This window comes from Nyctereutes procyonoides, unplaced genomic scaffold, assembly GCF_905146905.1.
Source record: "Nyctereutes procyonoides isolate TBG_1078 unplaced genomic scaffold, NYPRO_anot_genome, whole genome shotgun sequence".
NCBI classification, from domain to species: Eukaryota; Metazoa; Chordata; class Mammalia; order Carnivora; family Canidae; genus Nyctereutes; species Nyctereutes procyonoides.
In genome coordinates, this window is record NW_026575155.1 from 16,318,394 (window position 1) to 16,339,671 (window position 21,278).

General features: G+C 63.3%; 2 protein-coding genes across 8 annotated transcripts in view; both read left to right on the forward strand.

The window, feature by feature from the left end:
- The window catches only part of AGPAT3 (1-acylglycerol-3-phosphate O-acyltransferase 3), an 86,068-nt gene that overhangs the window by 53,650 nt on the left and 11,140 nt on the right, over positions 1-21,278 (forward strand). For 5 of the 6 annotated variants that reach the window (XM_055313702.1, XM_055313701.1, XM_055313704.1 and 2 more), the window contains exons 2-6: positions 10,342-10,568; positions 17,287-17,456; positions 18,074-18,235; positions 18,364-18,517; positions 19,309-19,411. In XM_055313702.1, coding sequence (XP_055169677.1) covers positions 10,391-10,568; positions 17,287-17,456; positions 18,074-18,235; positions 18,364-18,517; positions 19,309-19,411 — 767 coding nt within the window. In that variant the 5' untranslated portion in view covers positions 10,342-10,390. Of the gene's footprint in view, positions 1-1,706; positions 1,793-10,341; positions 10,569-17,286; positions 17,457-18,073; positions 18,236-18,363; positions 18,518-19,308; positions 19,412-21,278 lie in introns of those variants that run through there. The other variant, XM_055313700.1, reaches the window with a different exon arrangement.
- On the forward strand, positions 14,611-17,279 carry LOC129502195 (uncharacterized). 2 transcript variants are annotated; one of them, XM_055313707.1, is made up of 2 exons: positions 14,611-15,240; positions 15,342-17,279. In XM_055313707.1, exon 2 carries the CDS (start codon positions 15,554-15,556, stop codon positions 16,649-16,651), a length of 1,098 nt encoding a protein of 365 aa, XP_055169682.1. In that variant the 5' UTR covers positions 14,611-15,240; positions 15,342-15,553; the 3' UTR covers positions 16,652-17,279. The 2 variants fall into 2 exon arrangements, with proteins under 2 accessions (XP_055169682.1, XP_055169681.1); XM_055313706.1 differs by having other exon boundaries at positions 15,345-17,279.

The window sequence follows — 21,278 nt, forward strand, 5'->3', positions numbered from 1 at the left end:
AAGCACATTAACAACCAATTTATTGAATGATATTAGAGCGAACCGGGATCCCTGGGTGGCGCAGCGGTTTAGCGCCTGCCTTTGGCCCAGGGCGCGATCCTGGAGACCCGGGATCGAATCCCACGTCGGGCTCCCCGTGCATGGAGCCTGCTTTTCCCTCTGCCTGTGTCTCTGCCTCTCTCTCTCTCTCTGTGTGACTATCATAAAAAAAAAAATTAGAGCGAACCCTTGCCTCTTTCTTTTTTTTAATTTTTATTTATTTATGATAGTCACAGAGAAACAGAGAGAGAGAGGCAGAGACACAGGCAGAGGGAGAAGCAGGCTCCACACACCGGGAGCCCGACGTGGGATTCGATCCCGCGTCTCCAGGATCGCACCCTGGGCCAAAGGCAGGCGCTAAATCGCTGCACCACCCAGGGATCCCCCTTGCCTCTTTCTTTAAAAGTAAAATGTCATTATTATAATGGGCAGCTCATTATCCAAATTTACAAGTCAACTTACCCGTGACTATTTTTTGTGTGAGCACGTGTGCTTGTGCATGTGTGCATATGTGTGCATGCGTGTGTATGTGCACGCATGTCTTAGTGCATGCATGTGAGAGCATTGTGCACGTGTACGTGTACACAAAGCATGTGTATGCACACATGCATATGTATAGATGCATGCATGAGAGCACACATGTGCCTGCAGTGTGCACATGCATGTGTGTGCATGAGTGTATTACGAGAGCATGTGTGCACAGGTGTGTATGAATCTGCATGTGTGTACATGCACAAAGTAAAGCACGTGTACAATGCATGTATGCATGTGTACAAGGCATGCACGCACATGCATGTGTGTCTGCATGTGTGAGCATTACACATGTGTGCACACATGTGCATGAAAGCAGGCACACACATGTGCCTGTGTGTATGAGAGCATGTGTGTGCATGTGCATTATGAGAGTGTGTGCGCACCTGTGTGTGTGTTGGAACTCTGCTGCCACGGTCTGACCTGCTGGAGAGCGGGCTTCTGCTCTGACACCGCAGCTGCCTTGGTGTGAGGCGCACCTGCCGTGTCCTGCAGGTCCAGAGACTTGTCACAGATCTATTGTGCAGTCACCAGGCTGCAGGAGGTTTCACATGCCCCCTGCCTCCCGCCTCCCACCATGAATATCGCTGCTCAAGCCAGTAAAACCATCTGAACAACCAGGGAAAGACCAACAATGCCGGAGCTCGCGGAGTGGGGGTAGGTGGGGCATGGCGGGGCCTGGAGGCCCCTCAGCAGCTGCTGTGTCCGGCCCTGCTACGCACACACGGCCCCGGCCTCCCCTCCTGCCAGGATTTCGCAGATGTCACGCGGAAGCAGACCCAGCAAACAGTGCTAGGGGAGTGACAGCCCTGTTGTCTTCGTGCTTGGTCCATGGTCCCCGTTCCTTTCCCAGATGACACCTGGTGGGACACATCTCACCTCATCGGGGGAGTGTCTTGGGGGCCCGGGCCCCTTGGATCCTCGTGGCTCCTCCAGAAGCCTGTTGCCAGCCGGGTCTTCAGTGATGTCCGGAGACATTGGTGGTTCTCGTTTTACCGAGTCCCGGGTCCCTTCGAGCTCTGTGTGACTGTGCCCCGGAGACCCGCGGCCTGTCGGTGTTGGGCGGGAGGTTGAGGCCTCAGAGGAGACCGTTGGGTGGACGTGCTCCACGGGCTCTGGTCACGTTGTTCTTCCAGGAACCTTTTCATGGAGATGGCACGACGGTGCGTGGTTGGTACAAGATGAAGAAGCCGTGCTGCTGCTTGTCACGCATGTCTGCACGGTGAGCACGAGTCACCCACTTACACACTGATGGAGCACCTGGGGGTTACGTGCAGACCTGCGCCACTACTGGGAACAGAAGGGGCAGCGGCGGCGTGCCAGGAGGGTGGCCTGCACGTCTCAGGACTGGTGGTTTAATTCCTGTGACTCTTGTCCTCTGCCTCACGCTGCGGGTAGCTGCCCACGTGGCCTCGGGCCTTGGAGGACCAGGGGCTTCCTCCTCCCGCCCCCACCGTGAGTCTTCTGGCCTCATGTTTGTCGCTTCATGCTCCCAAGGTGGCCGCTGCGCCTGGGACACCCTTCCTCGCTCCAAGGGCAGAGCGCAGAGAGCACAGGGCGCTGCCGGAGGGATTGGTCTCTTATCTTGAGAAAGCAGATGCCCTCCTGAAGTCCCTGCACGCTTCTCCTGGAACGGGGCCACGTGCCCAACCCCAGACCAGCCGCTCGAAGAGCGGGGGTGGGGTTCCTTTACGGCTTAGATCTGGGCCTGGGGTGTCCTCTTGGGGTTCGAGTCTCACCTGAAGTCGTGCAGGGGGCTCCAGGGGAGGTTTTCATATGTCATTTAATTATATATATATTTTATCCACTGGTTTAGGAAATTTGTAACGCTACAGGATTCCCATGAGGCCAGTAATGGCTTTGAGTTAATTTTGTGTTCTGTTTGTCGTAACGTGAAAGGCACTAGAAAGACAGATGTGCCCGAGTGCAAACACAGCAGGAAGTCAGTACACGCGTGACACGGGTCATCTGCGACGCGGGTCCCGAGCTCAGTGCGTCGGCGGCAGCTCGTGGCTCGCTCGTGGCCCAGGCCTCGCCCTTGTCATCGAGGCTTTGTCGGAGTTGGGAGACCTCGGAGGCCGTGCCCTGGTTCTTTCTCGCGGTGTTCTCGGCTCCTCTCTCCGGTTTGTCTTTCCGTCTGAGCTGCCCGATCCGCTGTCTGGTTCCAGGGGAGGGCGGGGGCCCTGTTGGTTTGTTACTCAGGATTCAGTTGCATTTACAAATGAACTTAGAAGGAGTGGTGCGCGGGTCGCTCGGGGGTCACTACCCAACAAACCACCCGAGGTCGCGGTCCCAGGGCCACCGCCTGACTGGCCCCCAGTCTGTGGCTCTGCGATATGAGCTGGGCCCCAAGGGGGTCCTGTGTGTGGCTGCGGGTCGGCTGGCGCCCGCCTGGGGCTACGACTCCACCCTCACCTGGTGGCCCGGCGCGTGGGGAAGCCGTGGGGCCTCTGGGGCCACGCGCTGTCTGCGGGGTGGGGTGGGGGGCTGCAGCGGGGGCGCCAGGCCGGGGAGCGGACCCCGCATCCAAGGCTGCCTCGTCGTGGGCACGGGCACGGAGGGCACCTGCTGGCGTGTGTTTCACGGTCTTTCCCGTTGTCGGGCTCTGGGTTTCCCCTCTGCATATCCTGGGCTTTCCGCTCTCCTCCGGCGGCTGTCAGTAGGTCTTCTGTCGCTTTTGTCGCACACGTACTCGGAATCTTCTCTGCCGCCAGGCCCTCTGTGACCGTGTTCACAGGAGGGTGTCCCCGGCCCCCCGGCTACCTGCACACACATGGGCCGTGTGTCCTCATCCTCCCGCCACCAAGTGCGTAGACCGTGAGCGTGCACCCCGCTTGTGTTCGGGGCGAGCCCGAGTCCTACCTACCTGGACTTCCCATTTCTCTGTTCCTGCCGGTTAGAGAGACCGTGGAGTGCCCCGGGGCACCATGGACTGAAGCTGGGGTTGGTGCCAGTGGCGGCAGCTCCCCGTCCTCCGTGCCTGGCTCCTGGGCTGCCCTGGGGTCTCTGAGGACCGCCTGGGCCCCGTGTCCCGGAACCGCTGCGTCAGAAATGACCCTTCTCTGTTGTCTCCGTCCCTTCCAATGACGTGGGTCGGAACCCATCACGGAACGTTCTGAGAACGTGGATCTCTGCGGGTCGTGTCTCCCCTCTGCACCTGTTCTCGCTGGCGGCAGCTTCTTGGCTGCAGGGGCCTCTCCTGGGTCTGCAGGATGCGAACCTGTCCTCCACAGAGACTGATGATTTTCTGCTCTTCTTGGATCCTGAGGCTTCTAGATGGTTCCAAATGCTGATAAGCTCAGACGGGCAACATATGATCATTAGCAAAGAAACATGTCCTGTTTCTCGGCCCGTGGGAGGATAAGGTGGGCCCCGTGAGTGAATTTCCCAGGAGCTAAAAGTAGCCCCTTAATGCCCCGAAATTAGGGTTGTGGGTCTAATCTGAAATTTTACCTGGACTCATAAATACCTTTCCTGCTTCCTGGCCTTGTTACGTCACAAGGCGATGGGAGCAGTGCGTGGCCAGCTCATGGACAACAGTGGCCGCATTGTGTTCTCACGCGTGAGGTCATCGAGGGGCTGCGGGGTCTGCGCACTGGCTCCCGGCACCGACACCTTTGGAGGTGCTGCCCCCCGGGCCACGGGCTGGCCTCCACCCCTCCACCACCGTCAGCAGGATGTCTGCCGCCGGCGCCCCTGCCGCCCCCTGCTCACGGGGGATCGGCTGTGGGCCGAGAGACCGCCCAGTGACGCTTGTCCCCGCCACGTTGACAACAAGCGCGAGGCGGAGCCCATCAAGGGGCTAGAGCGGCCTCCTGTGAGTGAAGTGCTTGCTTCGGGAACGCCTGGGCCGGCCACCGGGGAGCACGAGCCTCGGTCCTGGTCCTGAGCTGTGTTTAGACGGTGACAGTTGGTGCCTCTGTTACGTCGGGGCAGTTTAGGGGTATTTGAGCTCGTGCTCTGTCTCTGCCCTCCTCACGGTTTGTGTCCTCCGGGGCTGCCTGACTCAGAGGCCACGGAGTCTCCCCACGCAAACCCCAAACCGGGTTCACGCCTGGTGAAGCCCCGGGGCAGCCAGCCAGCCAGGCCTGGTGTTCCGCTCGGCACGCCGCACCTATGGGTGCTCCAGTGTGGGTGGGAGAGCGGCCGGGGGCCAGGGACAGGGGAGGCGACGCCACGTCTTCATTCCGCGTCGCGATGGGCCTCGGGTGCGGAAGTAAGCAGTTCCCCGAGTCCTGTAATCAGACCGCGTCTCTACATCATCAAAAATGATGCATTTCCGGCGGATTTCACATCTTCTCCCGTCCCCAACCCGTCCTGCCGGGTTAGACCTGCCCTCGGAGGGAGCATGCAGGGCCGGCGACGCTGCAGGGCTTTGAGCTCCCACTGCGGTCAGAGCGGCTGTCCCGTGTCCGCCCTCCCCAGGGTCTCGGGCCAGGGCGGCAGGTCACCTGCAGAGGGGGCCGCAGGGCAGAGCCGGAGACACGGCCACGGGGGCTCTCGGTGCCATCGGAGGGCAACCATGTGGTCTCGGTCCTGTGCTGCTTCCCAACGAGTGACGTGGACTCCAGGCGAGGATGGGGAGGTGGAGAGGCACGGAAGCATGCAGATGGCGGGACTGGGCTGAGTCCACACGTAAATGAAGTGACCGTCCCTGCGCACAGTCACGGCCACCACTCTGATGTGTAGGGGATGGCGGGTGGGTGGCCTCGGTTTCTGTTCCCACGCAAAGGCTTTGTTGGAAATGTGTGGGTTTTCACAGACGAGGGACCAGGGTGCCCAGGAGGACATCGGAAGCTCAGACCGTTGGGTTGGCTGGTTCATGAAGAAGAGGGACCGTGCCGGGGAGCGGGGGGACGCGAGCGCCTGGTGATGGGCCCTGAGGCTGGTGCGGGACACAGGGTCTGCCTGGAGCTCCAGGCAGCGGGGCCGCGGTTCGGCAGCAGGCCGTGGGCAGGGGCCACACGCGTGGCGAATCTCAGGACCTGGGAACAGGGCCCGAATGTGTGTGTGGGTGCCCCTGTCACTGGGGTGGCCAGGACACAGCCCCGCAGGCCCGGCGGCGTCAGCTGCAGATTTCTATCTACTCACCGCCACTTGGAGGCCGGCCGGCGGGGCTCGAGGGCTCGGCGGGGTTGGCTCCTGGGGAGGCTGTGGGGCTGGAACGTGCCTAGGGACGTCCCCACCCGTGTCCGCGGTTGGGTCCCTCTGTGGGAGGCTGTGTCCCAGTGTCTCCTATGAGCACAGCAGGCCGACCGCGGGGCCGTCCACCCCCATGACCCCATTTCATGCCCCCACCCCTTTAGAGACCATCTCCAAACACAGCCACGTTCTGAGGGGCTGGCGGCTGGGATCCCAGTGGGGGTGTCCCCCCGGGGTCATGGTTCATCCATAACGACAGGTGGCCCAGTGGGTCTGAGGGTGGCCAGGCCCCTCACATGATGCCGGGGAGCTGCTCCAGGGGGCTTCTTCGCTTCCCCGTCCTGGCCCCGAGCCGCAGACAGCGGTGGTGGGAACCCCAGAACCTCGGCCTTGGGATCGGTGGCAAACGCACCTGAGGAGGTGGCGTCAGAAGCGCTGAGGGCCCCGCTCCTTGGGGGGGGGGGTGCCAGCGCTGGGAGGAGGGGCCGCCTGGGTCCCCGGCGCGTCCTGCGGCCCGGGAAGGCAGGCAGGCTTCCCCACAGGGCCCAGGCCGCTGTCCCCGCAGTGGTCGGTGGCACCCGTGTTCCCGTGGGAGGCCGCGCGGCTGCTCTGTGGGCTCCTATCGGCCTCGCCCGCTGCCTGGTTTAGCGCCCCGTCCCCTTGGCCAGCGGCCCGTTCTGTGCCTCCCGGCCCTCAGGGTGGCACCGCCCTGTCCCCATGGCGAGGGGGGTGAGTGCGCGGCTCGTCCCCTGCCCCGCAGAGGGGGTCCTGGCAGCTTGTCCGGGGGCGCAGACTCAGGCGGCAGCCACCTCACCGCCGGGATCCCCACGTGCAGACGCAGGCTTCCGGGTCGCTCTGACGAAGGGGGTGAGGGGCAGGCCCAGGCCTCCTTGCTGCCTCGGTGACGGCGCCTGAGCACTGGGGCAAGGTGCCTGGTGACGGGGATGGGCTGGCGGGCCTGCCCTAGGCCCCCCGAGGGCACTCCTGGAAAGCAGTTGGCATCACCCGAGGCCCAGGCGCCAGGGCTCACCCAGGTGTCACAGAGTCAGGGTGATGGGCCGGGGGAAGGCGGCCTCGGTGTGTCAGGCACGCACGTTGGGGAGCAGCTTGACGGCAGAGGGCTGGGCTCTGGGTCCCCCACCCCGAGATTGAAGGCTCTGGGCCTCAGTTTTTTCATCTGTAACGCAGAGGTCTAGACTCCCAACAACCCGTTCTATGGGATATGACGTCACAGGCGTCAGGAAAATGCAAATGAAGATTCCCGAGTGACACCGTCATACCCGGGGTTGGACTAATGAGCTCGGACCAAGAGAGTGTCGTACAAGTGAAATCTGCGTGGGCACAGTGTAGTCACCGAGGCGAGCCCAGGCGAGCGCCCCGTTGCCACGGATTGCAATCCTGGGTCATCACCCAGAGATCCTGCATGTCGGGCAGCAGTGGGGTCGGGGTCGCAGGAGCGCCCTGAGCACAGGAGGGAGCGTCATCAAGTCTCCTGGGGGAGCAGCTGAGCTGAAAGCCCTGCATCGGGAACGCAAGCTTGGGTGTTCATGGGTGTTTCTGTTAGAGACTCTTAGGGTGGCCAGTGGAAGACTGAGCGTCACGCAAGAGGGCGCAGTAAGGGCCCACAGGGGAGGCACGGAAGACGTAAAGCTCAAGGGGGAAATAGGAGGACGCGTTTCCTGACTGGACAGACGGGCTCGGCGTTTGGAAAACAGACAGTGGCTGGCGGGTGCTGTGGCGTCAGACCCCACGGGCAGCATTTAGAAGAAGGTCTATTTAAAAAGACCTTGACAGTGTACCCCTTGCTTGTTTATATTACTTTAAAGATTTTTTTTATTTATTCATGACAGAGAGAGAGAGAGGCAGAGACACAGGCAGAGGGAGAAGCAGGCTCTACACAGAGCCTGACGTGGGACTCGATCCTGGGACCCTGGGATCACGCCCTGGGCCGAAGGCAGATGCTCAACCGCTGAGCCACCCAGGCGTCCCTCCCTTGCTGGTCTAAACTTGGATTTAAGAACGTAGAGCTGGCTTCAGCCTGTCTGGGCCCGTCGAGCCGCCTGTAAGTGCTCCTGCGGCCCGAGTCCAGCTCCCAGCCGCGCTCCTGCTGTGCCCACCGTGGCCATGGAGGGGCGGGGGGCGCGCGGGCCGAGCGCAGCGTTTGAGCGGACGGCCGGCCCTGGGTGCTCCGCGGGGTGGGCGTGTGGACCAGCCCCGCTGGCTCATGTTCCTTCGGATGGAGCCCAGCCCATGGGAGCGATGAAGCCACACGTTCTGACCCCACCCCCGGGGCGTCCGGGCCAGACGCTGACAACCCAAGCAGGTGCCCAGCAGCAGGGGAGCATGTCCTGAGATGCCAGCCGCAGGAGCACCCAGGGCCAGGCCTGCTCTCAGGACAGCGGGTGGGACCCACCGAGAGTGGCGGTGGAGGGAGGACAGGGCAGGTCGTGACCTTGAGCCATGAAGAGGGCTAGCAGCCAGGACGGAGCTCCGCGGCCAAGGCCACATCCCTCGGCTCTTGTCAAGGGCCCCACGGAGCCCCAGGGCCCGGCTGGACCCAAATGCCAGTGCTCCAGACAGGAGATGCGGTGTCGGTGGTGAGGCCGTGAGAAACGCATGCCCAGGGGTGGGTGCAGCTCCCCGGGGAATCCTGAGGATGGGCTTTCAGAGGAGAGACTCAGGTGGAGCAGGGACTGGCTACCTTGTCACCTCGGGGACTGCTGAAGTAAGGTCCCGAGCGAGAGCCTGCGCCACGCAGCCTTGGGCTCCAACACGCATGGTCACTGAGGCTGCACGCGGCTTGGTGCCACGGGCAGGTGAATGGGCGGACCGGGACGCCCGCGCCCTGGAAGGGGGCCCTGCATTGAGGCTGGACGGTGGAGCCACAAGGCAGGTCCCGCATGGTTCTGCTCATGCGAGCCTATAGGGAAGGAAGCTGGATCCACGGGGCCAGGGGTGATGGGAAGCGCCCTGACACGGCCATGGGATTGACCCCGGCCGTGGCTTTCCAGGTGCCGTCACATTGCACAGCAGTGAGTGCATCTGAGCTGTGCATGCGCTGTCCCTCGTGCCCCCACGGTGGCACCAGCAGGTCTGCGTGGCCCCTGGAGTCTGCTTTGAAGAGCATCCTGGCTGATCCGGCAACCTTCGAGCTGCCTTCTGGGGCCCCTGGGTGTTGTGGCCCGTGTGGCAGAGCCGCAGGCCTGACCCGAGGTGGTGGGGGTGCAGGTGGAGCCTGGTGTTGGGGGGCAGTGGGGCGCAGAGAGCCTGTTGTGTGTCAGGTGCCAGAGGATGGGCAGCAATGCCGGGTCTGGCCCAAGCCCTCCTTTCCAGTCTGTGTGAGGAGGAGGGGACTCGTCAGGCCCGGTCTGGCTGGTGTGTTCGAGACTCTGCTGCCTGGGAGCGTCCCTGCCCGTGGAAGGCCTGTGGGCCTGTCTCACCGCCCCCACTGGAGCCTGGTCCTGCTTCTCACGGTGGGACCCTGGCCAAGGCACCTCTCTGTGCTTCCATTTGCTCGGAGGGAAGCGTTTGCAGGGTCCCCAGGAGTGCAGTGTCTTTGCAGCCTCTGCTGGGTCTTCTATCCTTTGCATTCAGAGCATCGGTCGCAGTCACTGCGGAGTAATGAGTTAGTAACAAACCTTCCCAACACCCGGCGCTGAGAGGCAAGCGCGATCCTGCATCACCCTCGGTCTCTCGGGGTCGGTACTTGAGACACAGGGGGCTGGTGGGCCAGGTGGCTCCTGGGCTGCGGGCCTGGACAGTCAGCTTCCACCTGCAGGGCCCGCGGCTCAAGTGTCCCCCTGACACGGCAGCTGGCTCCCCCAGAGCCCACCACGCGAGGCCCGAGGGCCGAGCCAACGTGCGCTTGATGACTCAGCCTGGAAGTCACAGCGCCTGGGTGCCCGCACGGTCGTCTGGCTCCCCGGTGCCCCGAGGCGTGCTCAGCTTGTAAAGTGAAGCAGGGCCTGCCCCGGAGAGCGGGGAGCCTGTCCCAGAGCCCGCGCCGCACCCCACCCCCAAAGAGCGTGCGGGCACCTCTCCTGCCTACCAGGCCTGCAGGTGCCCGGCCTCGGGAGCCCTGAGCTTGGGTCCCGCCTTCCGGTTGGTTCTCTGCCTCCGGGGGGGGGGGGTGGGCACAAGTGCAGCCAGGAAACGTGAGCTTTGGCTTCACTGTTGAAAGTAAGGAACACGTGACAAGGGGAGAAAAACTGGTTAGGTCCCTGGGTGGCCCAACAGGGCGCGTGTGTGAGCCCAAACAAAGGCGTAGGAGGCGCAGCACCGTCTGGGAATCAAATAGTTGCGGTACCGTGGGTCTGTTTTTATAGGGATTCCATGTGCAGTTTGATGTTTTAAATGATGCTTAGAAAAGCCTAAAATAAAACCTACCTGTAATGCCTCCTCCCAGAGCTAACGACTGGTGACATTTAGGGGCATCACTTCATGTCTCCCCTCCTTTGTGCGTGAGGGCGTGTGTGTGGTGCGCACGCGTGTGTGGTGCGTAGGTGTGTGGGGTCTGGGTGTGCTGTGTGGTATGTAGGGTGTGTCTGGTGTGTGTGTGACGCATGTGCCTGCGGAGTGCGGGGCTCCCGGGCGCACCTCTGACCGCCGTCCCCGTCCCTGTCCTTCCAGGACGGCTGTTCTCAGTGAAGGGCCGTGCACACGCTCCTGAGCAGCGACCATGGGCCTGCTCGCCTACCTGAAGACCCAGTTTGTTGTGCACCTGCTCATCGGGTTCGTCTTCGTGGTCAGCGGGCTGCTCATCAACTTCGTCCAGCTATGCACGCTCGTCCTCTGGCCCATCAACAAGCAGCTGTACCGCCGCCTCAACTGCTGCCTCGCCTACTCGCTGTGGAGCCGTGAGTGCCGCCGCGCCGCGCACGCCTGGGAGGTGGGGGCCCGGGGGGGGGCAGGTGGAGGGTGGGGGGGAGCCTGGTGGCCAGTGAGGACCGGTGGGGGGCTGGGCGGCAGGTGGGGCAGGTGGGGGCAGGAGGGGTGCAGGTGGGGGGGCCAGGCAGCAGGTGGGGCAGGTGGTGCAGGTGAGGGCCAGGCAGCAGGTGGGGGTGGCCAGTGGGGGGGGCGCGAGGATGCAGGGGAGGGGGCCAGGCAGTAGATGGGGCCAGGCAGTGGTGGCGGCCAGAGGCAGGTGGAGGCTGAAGGCAGGTGAGGGCTGGAGGCAGGTGGGGGCCGGGCAGGTGCAGGCCAGGCCGTCCTCTGTGCTGGACAAACCCCGGGCAGAGCAGTGTCCACCCCCTAACAGGCAGGGCCTCGGGGGTAGGAACGCTCCCGATGACGCGACCAGAATGGGGCAGGGGTGTCCTGGCCAGCTGTCCCTGCACCGGGAACGGAGGGGTGCCCAGGAGTGCCGGGGGCTGGTTCCTGGCCACCGGATGCTCGGCCCCAGACTCCTCCCTGGGTTGAGCCGTGTGACATTCCATCGTGTGACCGTTGGGTCCCACAGAGAAGGCAGCTTTGTTTGGTTTAACACAGTATTTTGCATTTTTGAGGACGAATGTAAACCCGGTTCTCCACCGCCCAGCCTTGCCTCATGCGGGCTCGGCCCGCCAGTCGCCAGGGCAGCCCGCAGGACTGTCCGTTCTCTGGCGCATCTGTGAACATCCGTCTGTGAAAGAGAAGGACTCTCGCCCACCTTCTCATTCAGTACACGTGTGTAGCCGTGTGCGTCTGTGGCTAGTGTGCACCCGCGTGTGTGCGTGTCCGTAGAAAATCAGTATGCACCTGCCGGATGGACGGACACGCCAAAGCTTGACGGCAAAGCCCGCTGTTGACGGAGCTGAGTGCTCACACTGCAGCTTTGGGGGACCAGGCACGTCCTAGGAGGGCGACTTGGCAGGGATGTCAGCAACTCGAACAGCTATAGTTTTTTACCGTTATTCCACAAAATAAGAATGTTCCTAGAGACTTATCTGCAAAAGTACATATGTGCACAGATGCTCTCGTTTTATCCTTTTTACATTAGCACAAAACTGGCAGCAACCCAAGTGCCCGCTGGTGGAGACCAAGTACGGTGACTCCACCCGGTGGCGCCCGGCAGCCGGTACGAGCAGGGGTGGGCCTTACTGATAGAGAACCATCTTCAGAGTACATTTTTATTTATTTATTTTAAAAAAAATATTTATTTTTTTTAAATTTTTTTTTCAGAGTACATTTTTAAAAAGATTTTATTTATTTATTCATGAGAGACACACACAGAGAGAGAGAGAGAGCGAGAGAGAGAGAGACACAGGCAGAGGGAGAAGCAGGCTCCATGCAGGGAGCCCGACGTGGGACTCGATCCCGGGTCCCCAGGATCACGCCCTGGGCCGAAGGCAGGCGCTAAGCCACTGGGCCACCGGAGCTGCCCACGCTGCTGGTTATTTCAAGACAACACGTGTGTGACGTGCGCACATGCTGTCCGTGCCTAGAGGGTCGTCCAGAACCTGAGTATCCAGGGACCAGAGGAAGGAGGGACTTCTAGTTTTCACTTTTTTGTTTTACTTATTTGCTACTTACTGGGCTCTTTATTTTTTCCTTTTTTATCATTGACATTTATTTCTACGTCCAACTATGTACCGTTGAAGTGTTTTAGCACAAGCCCGTGTTTCTTTTGCACTAAGGAAGGAACAATACCTGTTTTACGTCCTGCAGGAGACGGAGCGTCTCTTCACCCTCCAGCTCGGGAGCAGAGACGGGAAGCCCCCCAAGGAGGCCCGAAGGCCCACGACCTCCTGTGGCCTCTGCGGAGACCAGCGAGCTGGCCTGTAGCATTCACTCGCCTTGCATGCATAACAGCTCTAGTTCCCAGGGTTTGGTTTCTTTTTAAATTTTTTTGAATTTTTAATTTATTTATGACAGTCACACACACACACACACACACACAGAGAGAGAGAGAGAGAGACAGAGACACAGGCAGAGGGAGAAGCAGGCACCATGCAGGGAGCCCGACGTGGGACTCGATCCAGGGTCTCCAGGATCATGCCCTGGGCCAAAGGCAGGCGCCAAACCGCTGCACCACCCAGGGAGCCCTTGGTTTCTTTTTTAGATGAAAGAGGGTGTGTGTGTGTGTGTGTGTGTGTGTGTGTGTGTGTGTGTTGGGGGGTGGAGGAGAATTAGAAATCCTGTCGTGTGAAACGTGCAGTGAGCTGCCCATGAGCACACGTGGGTGCGACGAGTGCACAGCAGAAGGGCCAATACTAGTTACTGAAGAACTAAACTGTAGACTCCACCTGCTATGGGGTCTTTGGGTCCAAACGGGTCCGACGGCTGAGCCCAGGGTGAAGCTGCCTTGCGGCTGTGTGGCTGCGTGCGCGGGGCCTAAGGGACGCTCTGGGCCCCCCCATGCCCTCAGCAGAAAGCGGGGTGCTGACGCAGAACCTTGAGCTTGCCTTCCAGGGCCCCGGGGGGAGGCAGCTGCAGGAGGCAGCTGCCCCGGGGCCATGGCTGGGCGGGGGCAGGTGAGCAGCGCCCTTGGGTCAGCCGATGGGGGAAATGCGCCCCCGCTGGGCTCCAGAGCCTCACAGAGGAAGACAAGCCCGCGGGCGCTCACGTTCGGAGGGCGACAAGCGAGCACCTGCAGTGACCGAAGGGACCAGAACGTCCATCAGTGACGCTGTGATGCTGGGGTATTGTCGAAGTGAACTCTTAGCAAACGGATGTGACATCACGTCAGAGCCAGCTCGGGGGACAGTGGGCACATGGGACGCAAGTGAGTGGCCCGACCCCGGGAGGAGAGCGACCACCGGGCTGAACAACTGATGGGGGAGAGGCCAGGCCTGCGGGCGGCAGCGGAGGATGCTCCTGGGGGCACGGAGACAGGAGCAGGGGACACAAAGCGACTCGCCCCAGGGAAGTCACAAACCACGGAGACGAGAGCAGGCGTGGAAATACCCAGAAAGGAAAGCCAGGGTGCCGGCAGGGACAGCGGAGGGACGGACGGATGGAGCGCAGCCTTGGCCCCACGGCCGTCCCAGCCCTTCAGCCGGGGGACAGGGCCTGCACCCGCACGGCGGTCTCTCCCGAGGGTGACGGGAAGAGTGCGAGGCCGGCAGAGAGTGGCGGCGCTCACGCCCCCGGGGAACGCACCCGGAATCCCCGTGGAAGAGGGATCTTTAGGAAGAACAGAGGGCGTCGTAAAGGCGGGGCCGAGGCGCGGCAGGCCGGGGGCGGCACGGCTAAGCCGTCCTGTTCTGTGAGGCTGGCACAGGCGGGGCCTGTGTGCGTGGGGAGGGCTGCAATCACGTCCTTGTTCTAACGCCCGTGCCGCTGGCCGCACTCCTGCTCTCGGCCTGGGAGGCCCGGCGCCCTCCCGGCGGCCACCCCGAGCCCGTTCCCGGCCTGACCCTCGTCCCGCCGCTGGGTCCCGCCAGCCTGACCACGGCTGGTCCTTGGTGGCCAGAGGGGAGAGAGGAGAGCCGCGCCACCCAGACTGAGTCCATGCAGACGGTTGGGGACGTGGTGCGCAGCAGGGGTGGGTGCAGCGGAGGAGCTCGCTCACCGCGCGGGGGCCAGCGTGCACCTGGAGGAGGGAGGTCGCAGCAAGATCCGCGCTGCGCCCAGGAGCCAGGAGCACAGCTCCTGGTTCGCGATGCTCCCAGCTGGGCCGGGATCGCGGACACGGACGGACGGACAGACGGACGCCGGGCCTGGCAGTCGTGCTCCATGGAGAGGCTGGCTGCCCGGCCTGGACGGAAGAAGCAGCCACAGCCTCCCCGCGGCCACCCTCCCAGGAGCCGCTCTCCGGGACCCAGGGGGACTTGCGGTGTCTGTCCATCTGTCTTCATTTCTCCTCGCTGCCCCTCCCGGCCCAGACCCCTGGTGCTCCATGAGCAAGGGAAGGTCCTGAGGACTGGCCACGGCGGGGGGGGGCGGGGGGGAAGGGGAGGGGAAGGCCGCCCGCCTGCGCACGTCCCTTGTGGAACGCCGGCTGTGTCCTCCTGCGCCAATGTGGGTCCCACCGGCCCCCCGCAGCCCCCGCCTCCTGCTCCGCTGTGCTTCCACGCGGCCGTCCGAGCACCGGGGGAGGCCGTGGGTGCTGGTGACGGTCTGGACGGCCTCGGGGTAACATGCGTGGCCCCGTGCCGTCCTGCTGTCCGCGGAGTGTGGTTGGGGCCTTGCCACTGTCTACGGCACGATTGCCACAGCTACTCAGCGTGGGCCGTGGGCCGTGGCCCCATGAGGCGAGGCGAGCCCGGGACGCCACGCTCCTGAGGCCGTGCCCTGGGGGCCCGCGGCCTGCTCTGTGGGTTCTTTCCGGGAGGCGGTCAGGGAGACGGGGGCCACGTGAATGTGGTCGTATGTGCCAGCGTGAGTGAGGTGTGCATTGTCAGACCCGAGTGAAGAAACGGTTGCAAAAAATATCTTTTTTTTTTTTAGAAAACCCAGTGTCTTGCGTTAGTCCTGGAGATGCACGCCCTCTCCCCCCGTCTGTGGTTTCTGGGCGCCCCTCGTGGGGAGCAGTTCCGTTGTGGCGGGCAGGCCCCGGAGCCCCCGCGGGGTCCCTGTCATGGGGGCCGCACGGCCGGCGAGGCTCAGGTGCGCCCTGCCCTCGGGCCCTTGGCAGTTCTGAGTCGGGGGGGGGCTGAACTGGCTCCCCTCAAAGGAGAGGTGAGAGTGGAACTTCCCCGCGTCCCCAGCAGCACCCCTCGCGGGGCCAACGGTGGGAGCCCATGTCGCCCGGAGGACGGACAGAGAGGGAGAAGGCGGGCTGCACCCGGGACGCCACTCAGCCTTTGCGCGGGACTGCACCGCGGGTGACAAGGCGACGCTCCGCAGGACGTCCGCTGAGTGAAAGGAGCCGGTCCCAGGAGGACGCGAGCTGCCCGCCTCGGCCTGCGTGAGGGCCCCGATGGCGGGGCTGCAGCGGCGCAGGGTGGCGGTGCCGGCGGGCCGGGCGGCCTGCGCAGAGGTCTGCAGGGGCGTTCTTGCCAGACAGCGGGAACCCCTCCCCGCTCCACAGCGGCCTGGGGTGACCTGGTGCCCCCCGGGCCCCGCCCAGGCCCTGCCCGGGCTTGCCGTCGACTCGCGGCCCGGTGGGGTGTCTCCCGGGGGCTCCCCGGGGGCTGCGCCGCCCGCCCCGTGGCCTCGGCTTGCCCCCCGCTTCACCAGCTTTACGAGACGGAGTCACTCGTTGCACTGTGCGGCCCGTTCAGGGCGGTGGTCCTGGTGCCTTCACCCCAAAGGAAACCTGCCCGTTAGCGGTCACCTCCATCCCCCGCAACCCGTAAGCTGCTTCTCGTCCGTGGACTTGCCCGTCGTGGACGTGGCCCACATCCGTACACGTCGGCCCCGCAAGACCCACTCGGCGAGCACGCGGTCGTCCGGGCGTGGCTGTCGCTCCGCGGGCATCTGGGTGCTCCTGCTCTGCGGCCGGGGGGCGGTGGTGCTGGGACACCCGTGCACAAGCGTTCGCGTGGACCCGCTTCCAGGGCTCCGGACAGGCCGCCGGGGTGGCATCGCCGGCCCATCCCGCAGCTCGGTGTGGACGCCGGTTACCGAGGAAGAGCCGCCCTGGGCCACGGCAGCTGCCCTGTCCTGTGTCCCCTGTGGTGCTGTGTGGGGGTGTCCAGGGACAGCCGTCCCGAGGGGTGCAAAGGGGCGTCTCCCTTGGTTTGGGTGTGCGTTCTCTAACACTGATGGTACTGAGCGTCTTCCCGTGTGCCCGTGGGCACCCACGCATGCTCTCTGGGAGCGTCCGTTCGGATGGTTTGTCTGCACCTGCGCCACTGTCCGGGCGCTTGAATGCGGATGGAAGTGGCCGGGCTGGCAGGGTCACTGGGACCGAGTGCCCCTGACGGGCGGCTTTTCCGCTCACCCTGCCCCGGGTGCCCCTGGGTGGAAGGGGCTGTGGCTGGTGAGGGTCCCGGTATCGTCTCACGGCCACACTTCCGTCAGGCTCCTGCCTGGAAGTGAAGGAGGGGGACAGACCCCAGAGGCTGCGCATTAGCCCCATATCCGGCCCCGCCTCGGCCCGGGCTGCTGGAAGGAAAGCCACCATTGCCTCCTTTCTGCAAATGGGGAAACTGAGTCCCAGGCAGTCGGGTGTGGAGCCCGCTCTCCAGGCCCTGGCCTCCGTCCTCAGGGCCCAGCCCCATCAGAAGACGGATGGGCAGGTGTCATGGTCCTGCTTCCCGGTCTGCGTGGTCACCTTTCTCGGGACGCCTGGCCGTGGTGGCCGTGCGCCAGCGGGCGGGATCAGCACAGCCACACTGGCGGCCCGGAGGTCCTGGGCTGGGGGCGCACGTGCACGCACCCCTCCTCCCGTTCTGTTGATGAAACACGACAGTCCCTCGAGTCATCGTAGTTGGACCTGACGATGCCCACCCACGATTACGGTTTTCCTCCACTTGTCCTTCCCGTTTGTCTTCATCCTGATTTTTGCTCAGAAAACATAATTATAATTTAGGAAAGTCAAACTCATGACACATGAACCGTCGGAGCTCGTTTCTAGCAGGAGGTCCCCTCCGGACAACGCTGCGTCGAGGTGCCCGGAGCGCGGGCTCGGCCTGTGTCCCCCGCCGTGGGGCCTGGACCCGAGCGCGGCCTCCTGGCCCTGCTGACTCTGCGCCCCTGTGTCCACAGAGCTGGTTATGCTTCTGGAGTGGTGGTCCGGTACCGAGTGCACCCTGTTCACCGACCAGGCCACGGTGGACCGCTTCGGCAAGGAGCACGTGGTCATCATCCTCAACCACAACTTCGAAATTGATTTCCTCTGTGGGTGGACCATGTCCGAGCGGTTTGGCATGCTGGGGGTGAGCCACGGGGGGACCCCGGGGAGGGGCTGGGGGTGAGCAGTGTGGGGACCCCGGGGAGGGGCTGGGGGTGAGCAGTGTTGGGTCCCTGGGGAGGGGCTGGGGGTGAGAGTGTGGAGACCCTGGGAAATGCTGTGGGTGAGCAGTGTGGGGACCCTGGGAGGTGCTGGGGGTGAGTCACATGGGACGTGGGTTTTTCTTCCCTCCTGGTCCCGCTCCTGGTCCCGCCCCCAGTCCCTCCTAGCCCAGAGTCTGAGGTCAGGGTGGCCCTCAGCTCCCCAGGGCGTGTCTTGCACTCCAGTTGGTTCCTCGCATTTCCTCCCATGAGCCCTACACGCCCAGAGTCCCCGCAGAGCTCCCTTGACCAGCTGAGGCAGGCCGAGCAGTGTGCTGTGCTTGGCGGCCCAGGTGGGCCCCGGGCAGCCCCGGAGTGCGCACCCCTCCCTCCGCCAGGCCTGTGCCTCAGTTTCGTTGTCTGTAGCACAGCTTGCCTGCACCCTTGGGGCCTGCTGAAGGCAGCAGCTGTGCTCAGAGCAGGGCCTCCTCGCTGGCCGCCAGGCTGGTCCCGGGGTGCCTGTGGGGGTCTGGACCCTCACTGACCCCCCCCTCCCACCCAGAGTTCCAAAGTCCTCGCAAAGAGGGAGCTGCTGTACGTGCCCCTCATCGGCTGGACGTGGTACTTCCTGGAGATTGTGTTCTGCAAGCGGAAATGGGAGGAGGACCGGGACACCGTCATCCAGGGGCTGAAGCGCCTGTCCGACTACCCCGAGTACATGTGGGTGAGTGCCCCCCCGCGTGAGGGATGCCGCACGCTGTCGTCTGTCCACGCTCTGTGAGGGGGAGCCGCCCCTCTCCGTGGAGCCGCCCGCCCGCGGCCTGGGCTGACCTGTGTCCCCGTCTGTCCCAGTTCCTCCTGTACTGTGAGGGCACGCGCTTCACGGAGAAGAAACACCGCGTCAGCATGGAGGTGGCCGTCTCCAAGGGGCTGCCCGTCCTCAAGTACCACCTGCTGCCTCGTACCAAGGGCTTCACCACGGCGGTCCAGTGCCTCCGAGGGACAGGTAGGGGGCCGCCGAGCTTTCCCTGGGCTCCGCGCTCAGACGCGCCAGACGCGCCACCGACGGGACCCAGAGGGTGGGAGTGAATGACAGACGGGCCGGTAGGCGGAGTTGGCACAGCGACGGTCCTGGTGCTCCTGAGGTGACGAAATGCTGGTCAGTGCAACACGTGATGAATAAGTAAATAAGGAAAAAGTCTGTGACCGAAAGCCCGAAAGGAAAAGACACGTGTTCTGAGGACTCCCAGAGGGGGCGAGATCAAAGGAAGGGACGAGGACAGGGCGTGGAGGAGAGGCAGCCAGACAGTAAACCTGAGCACAAGTGGTCAGTAAAGGTGGTGACCTGTGTCCCCCCAACCCCGTGGGTGGATGAGCCCAAGGGACTGGGCGGGCTGAGCGCGGTGTGGGCTGAGCGCGGTGTGAGAGCAGGGCCAGGGTGAGCGGGGTGCAGGGTGAGCAGGGTCGGGTGAGCGGGGTGCAGGGTGAGCGTGGTCTGGGTGGGTGGGGTGCAGGGTGAGCGGGGTTGGGGTGGGTGGGGTGCAGGGTGAGCGGGGTGTGAGAGCAGGGCCAGGGTGAGCAGGGTCGGGGTGAGTGGGGTATGGGCTGAGTGGGGTGTGAGATCGGGGTGCATGACCTGGTGGGTTTTGGGGCTGAGTGGGGTGTGACAGTGGGGTCTGAGGTAGAGCAGGGTGCTGGCGTGGGCCTGGGGCTGAGCAGGTGCAGGTGCGGGTGCAGGCACGGGTGCAGGTGCAGGTGTGAGTGCCCACGCCCACCTGGGCTCCCCCACCCCAACAGTTGCAGCCGTCTACGATGTCACACTGAATTTCCGTGGAAACAAGAACCCATCTTTGCTGGGAATCCTCTATGGGAAGAAGTATGAGGCGGACATGTGTGTGAGGTGAGCTGCCCTGCCCACCCCCCCAACCCCCCGGGCCCTCCCGGTGCCCGTGGAGGCAGCCAGCTCCCCAGGACTGCAGAGGTGGGGTGCGGGAGTGGGTGCGGGGTGAAGACAGAGTGTTCTGGGTGCTCTGAGGGAGGAGCAGCCTCTCCTGCCCCGGGGGGGTGGGGAGGCAGGGGGGGTGGAGGGGCAGGAGGGCACGTAGAAGTGTTTTAAGAGGTGTGGAGCTTCAGCTTGGCCATGACCAGGCTTCCAGGCAGAAGGGTGACTGCTCCAGCCCCAGGGTGTGGGGTCCTTAAGTAAAGGGGCCTAGGACCTTGGTCCCCCTCAACACATCTAGTTGGGGCCTCCCGGGCCTCCCCTCGTCTGGCTCACCCCACTGGAACTTCCCGGTCACTGGTTCCGTCAGTTGTGTCCAGGAAGGCCGAACCCTCCCTGGGGCGTAGCTGTCTGTTAGGTCCCGGGACTGTCACCTGGCAGCACTGACTGGGTGACCCCCGAGTCAGACCGGCCCTCAGGGCTCCCAGAGACCCTCCTCATGTGAATCTCGAGAACACGAGCTGGTGCACCCCGCCCCCCCGAATCATCTCGGGAATGTGAAGAGTGAGCCAGGGGCTTGCTTCCCCCGCAGTGTGCAGCGCCCCGGCTGGGAGCAGGTGTAGGTTCTCCCGCCCACCCAGGACGTGGCCAGAGCCCCAGATCCCTGCCCTCAGGTCCCTAGAGCCAGCAGCGTCCCGGTGGCCTCCAGCCCTGGCGTGGCTCTGACCAGAGCAGGTCAGCCGTTGTCACCCCAGCCAGTCCGGGGGAGTGAGGGGTGGGCGGAGCTGGGGGGACGCCCTGATCCAGCTCCGGGTGGGTGCTCCGGCCACCCCGCCAGGTTACCCTGCCCCTCCGAGTGGACGGTCCCCTCCAGGAGAAGCCCCGTGCCTTACTCTGAGCATTCCCCCTTTGTTGCAGAACTACGCTGTGCCTCATCTTATTTTAACAGATACGTGCTCCGAACTTCTAAAAGCTTCGGTTTACTATTTTGTGATACTTACCATTCAGGTATTTTGAAGGAAAGCAATATCCCAGTGAGTCCAGCACATGCTTATAATCAAACAAGCCAAAGCTCTCACAGCCAGATGGAGCGTCGTGAGGCTCCCCATGCTCGTTCCGGCACCGGGCGCCCGCATCCCTGAGGTGGCTGGAGTCCACTCCGGGACACAGATGCTCACCTTTTTATTTATTTTTTTATCATCATTTGAAATTCTTATTTTATACGTTTCATACTGCGTGTAACAGCCATTTAACACTAGGACCTGGGGGTGGTTATCTCCTACAGGATACAGATCCAAAACCAGGGGAGGATAGGCAAGTGGGCGAGAGGCCTGTAGGCAGCCATCCCTCCGTGGGCAAGCCCCTTCTGACCTTTGTCTCCTTACCCGTGGCGCCCCGGCTCCCAAGGTCTTTCGGGGTCCACAGAGTTAAAGCGTCTTTGTTCACGAGGGGGTGCACGTCTCCTTCACTGCCTGGGAGCGTGCAGCAGAGCTTCCCTGAGACTGCGTGACGTGCGGCACCAGCATCGCTGCCACGTCTGGCGGCGTGTGTCCCTTCTCACTGTAACTATGAAGATCGACAGGTGTGACCCATATAAAGCCAGGTTCTCCATTTTTAGAGGCAGAGGGGTTAGGATCCCTTCCAACGTGGAGATTTTGCGGGGCTCCTCATGCTGCGGCCCACGGTGGGGGGGGGCAGCCAGGCGGGAAGACTACCGTGATGGTCATTGCACATGCGTGTCCCCGGTGGCCCTTGCTGGCGGGCTGGGTGCTGCGGCTGCGGGGGGCGGCCCTTCTGGCCCTGTTGGTCTCCCCAGGAAGACGCGGGC

Bases quoted from the DNA above. Each gene is read 5' to 3' on its own strand.
- LOC129502195 (XM_055313707.1), top strand. From the start codon at position 15,554: ATGGCGGGGCTGCAGCGGCGCAGGGTGGCGGTGCCGGCGGGCCGGGCG.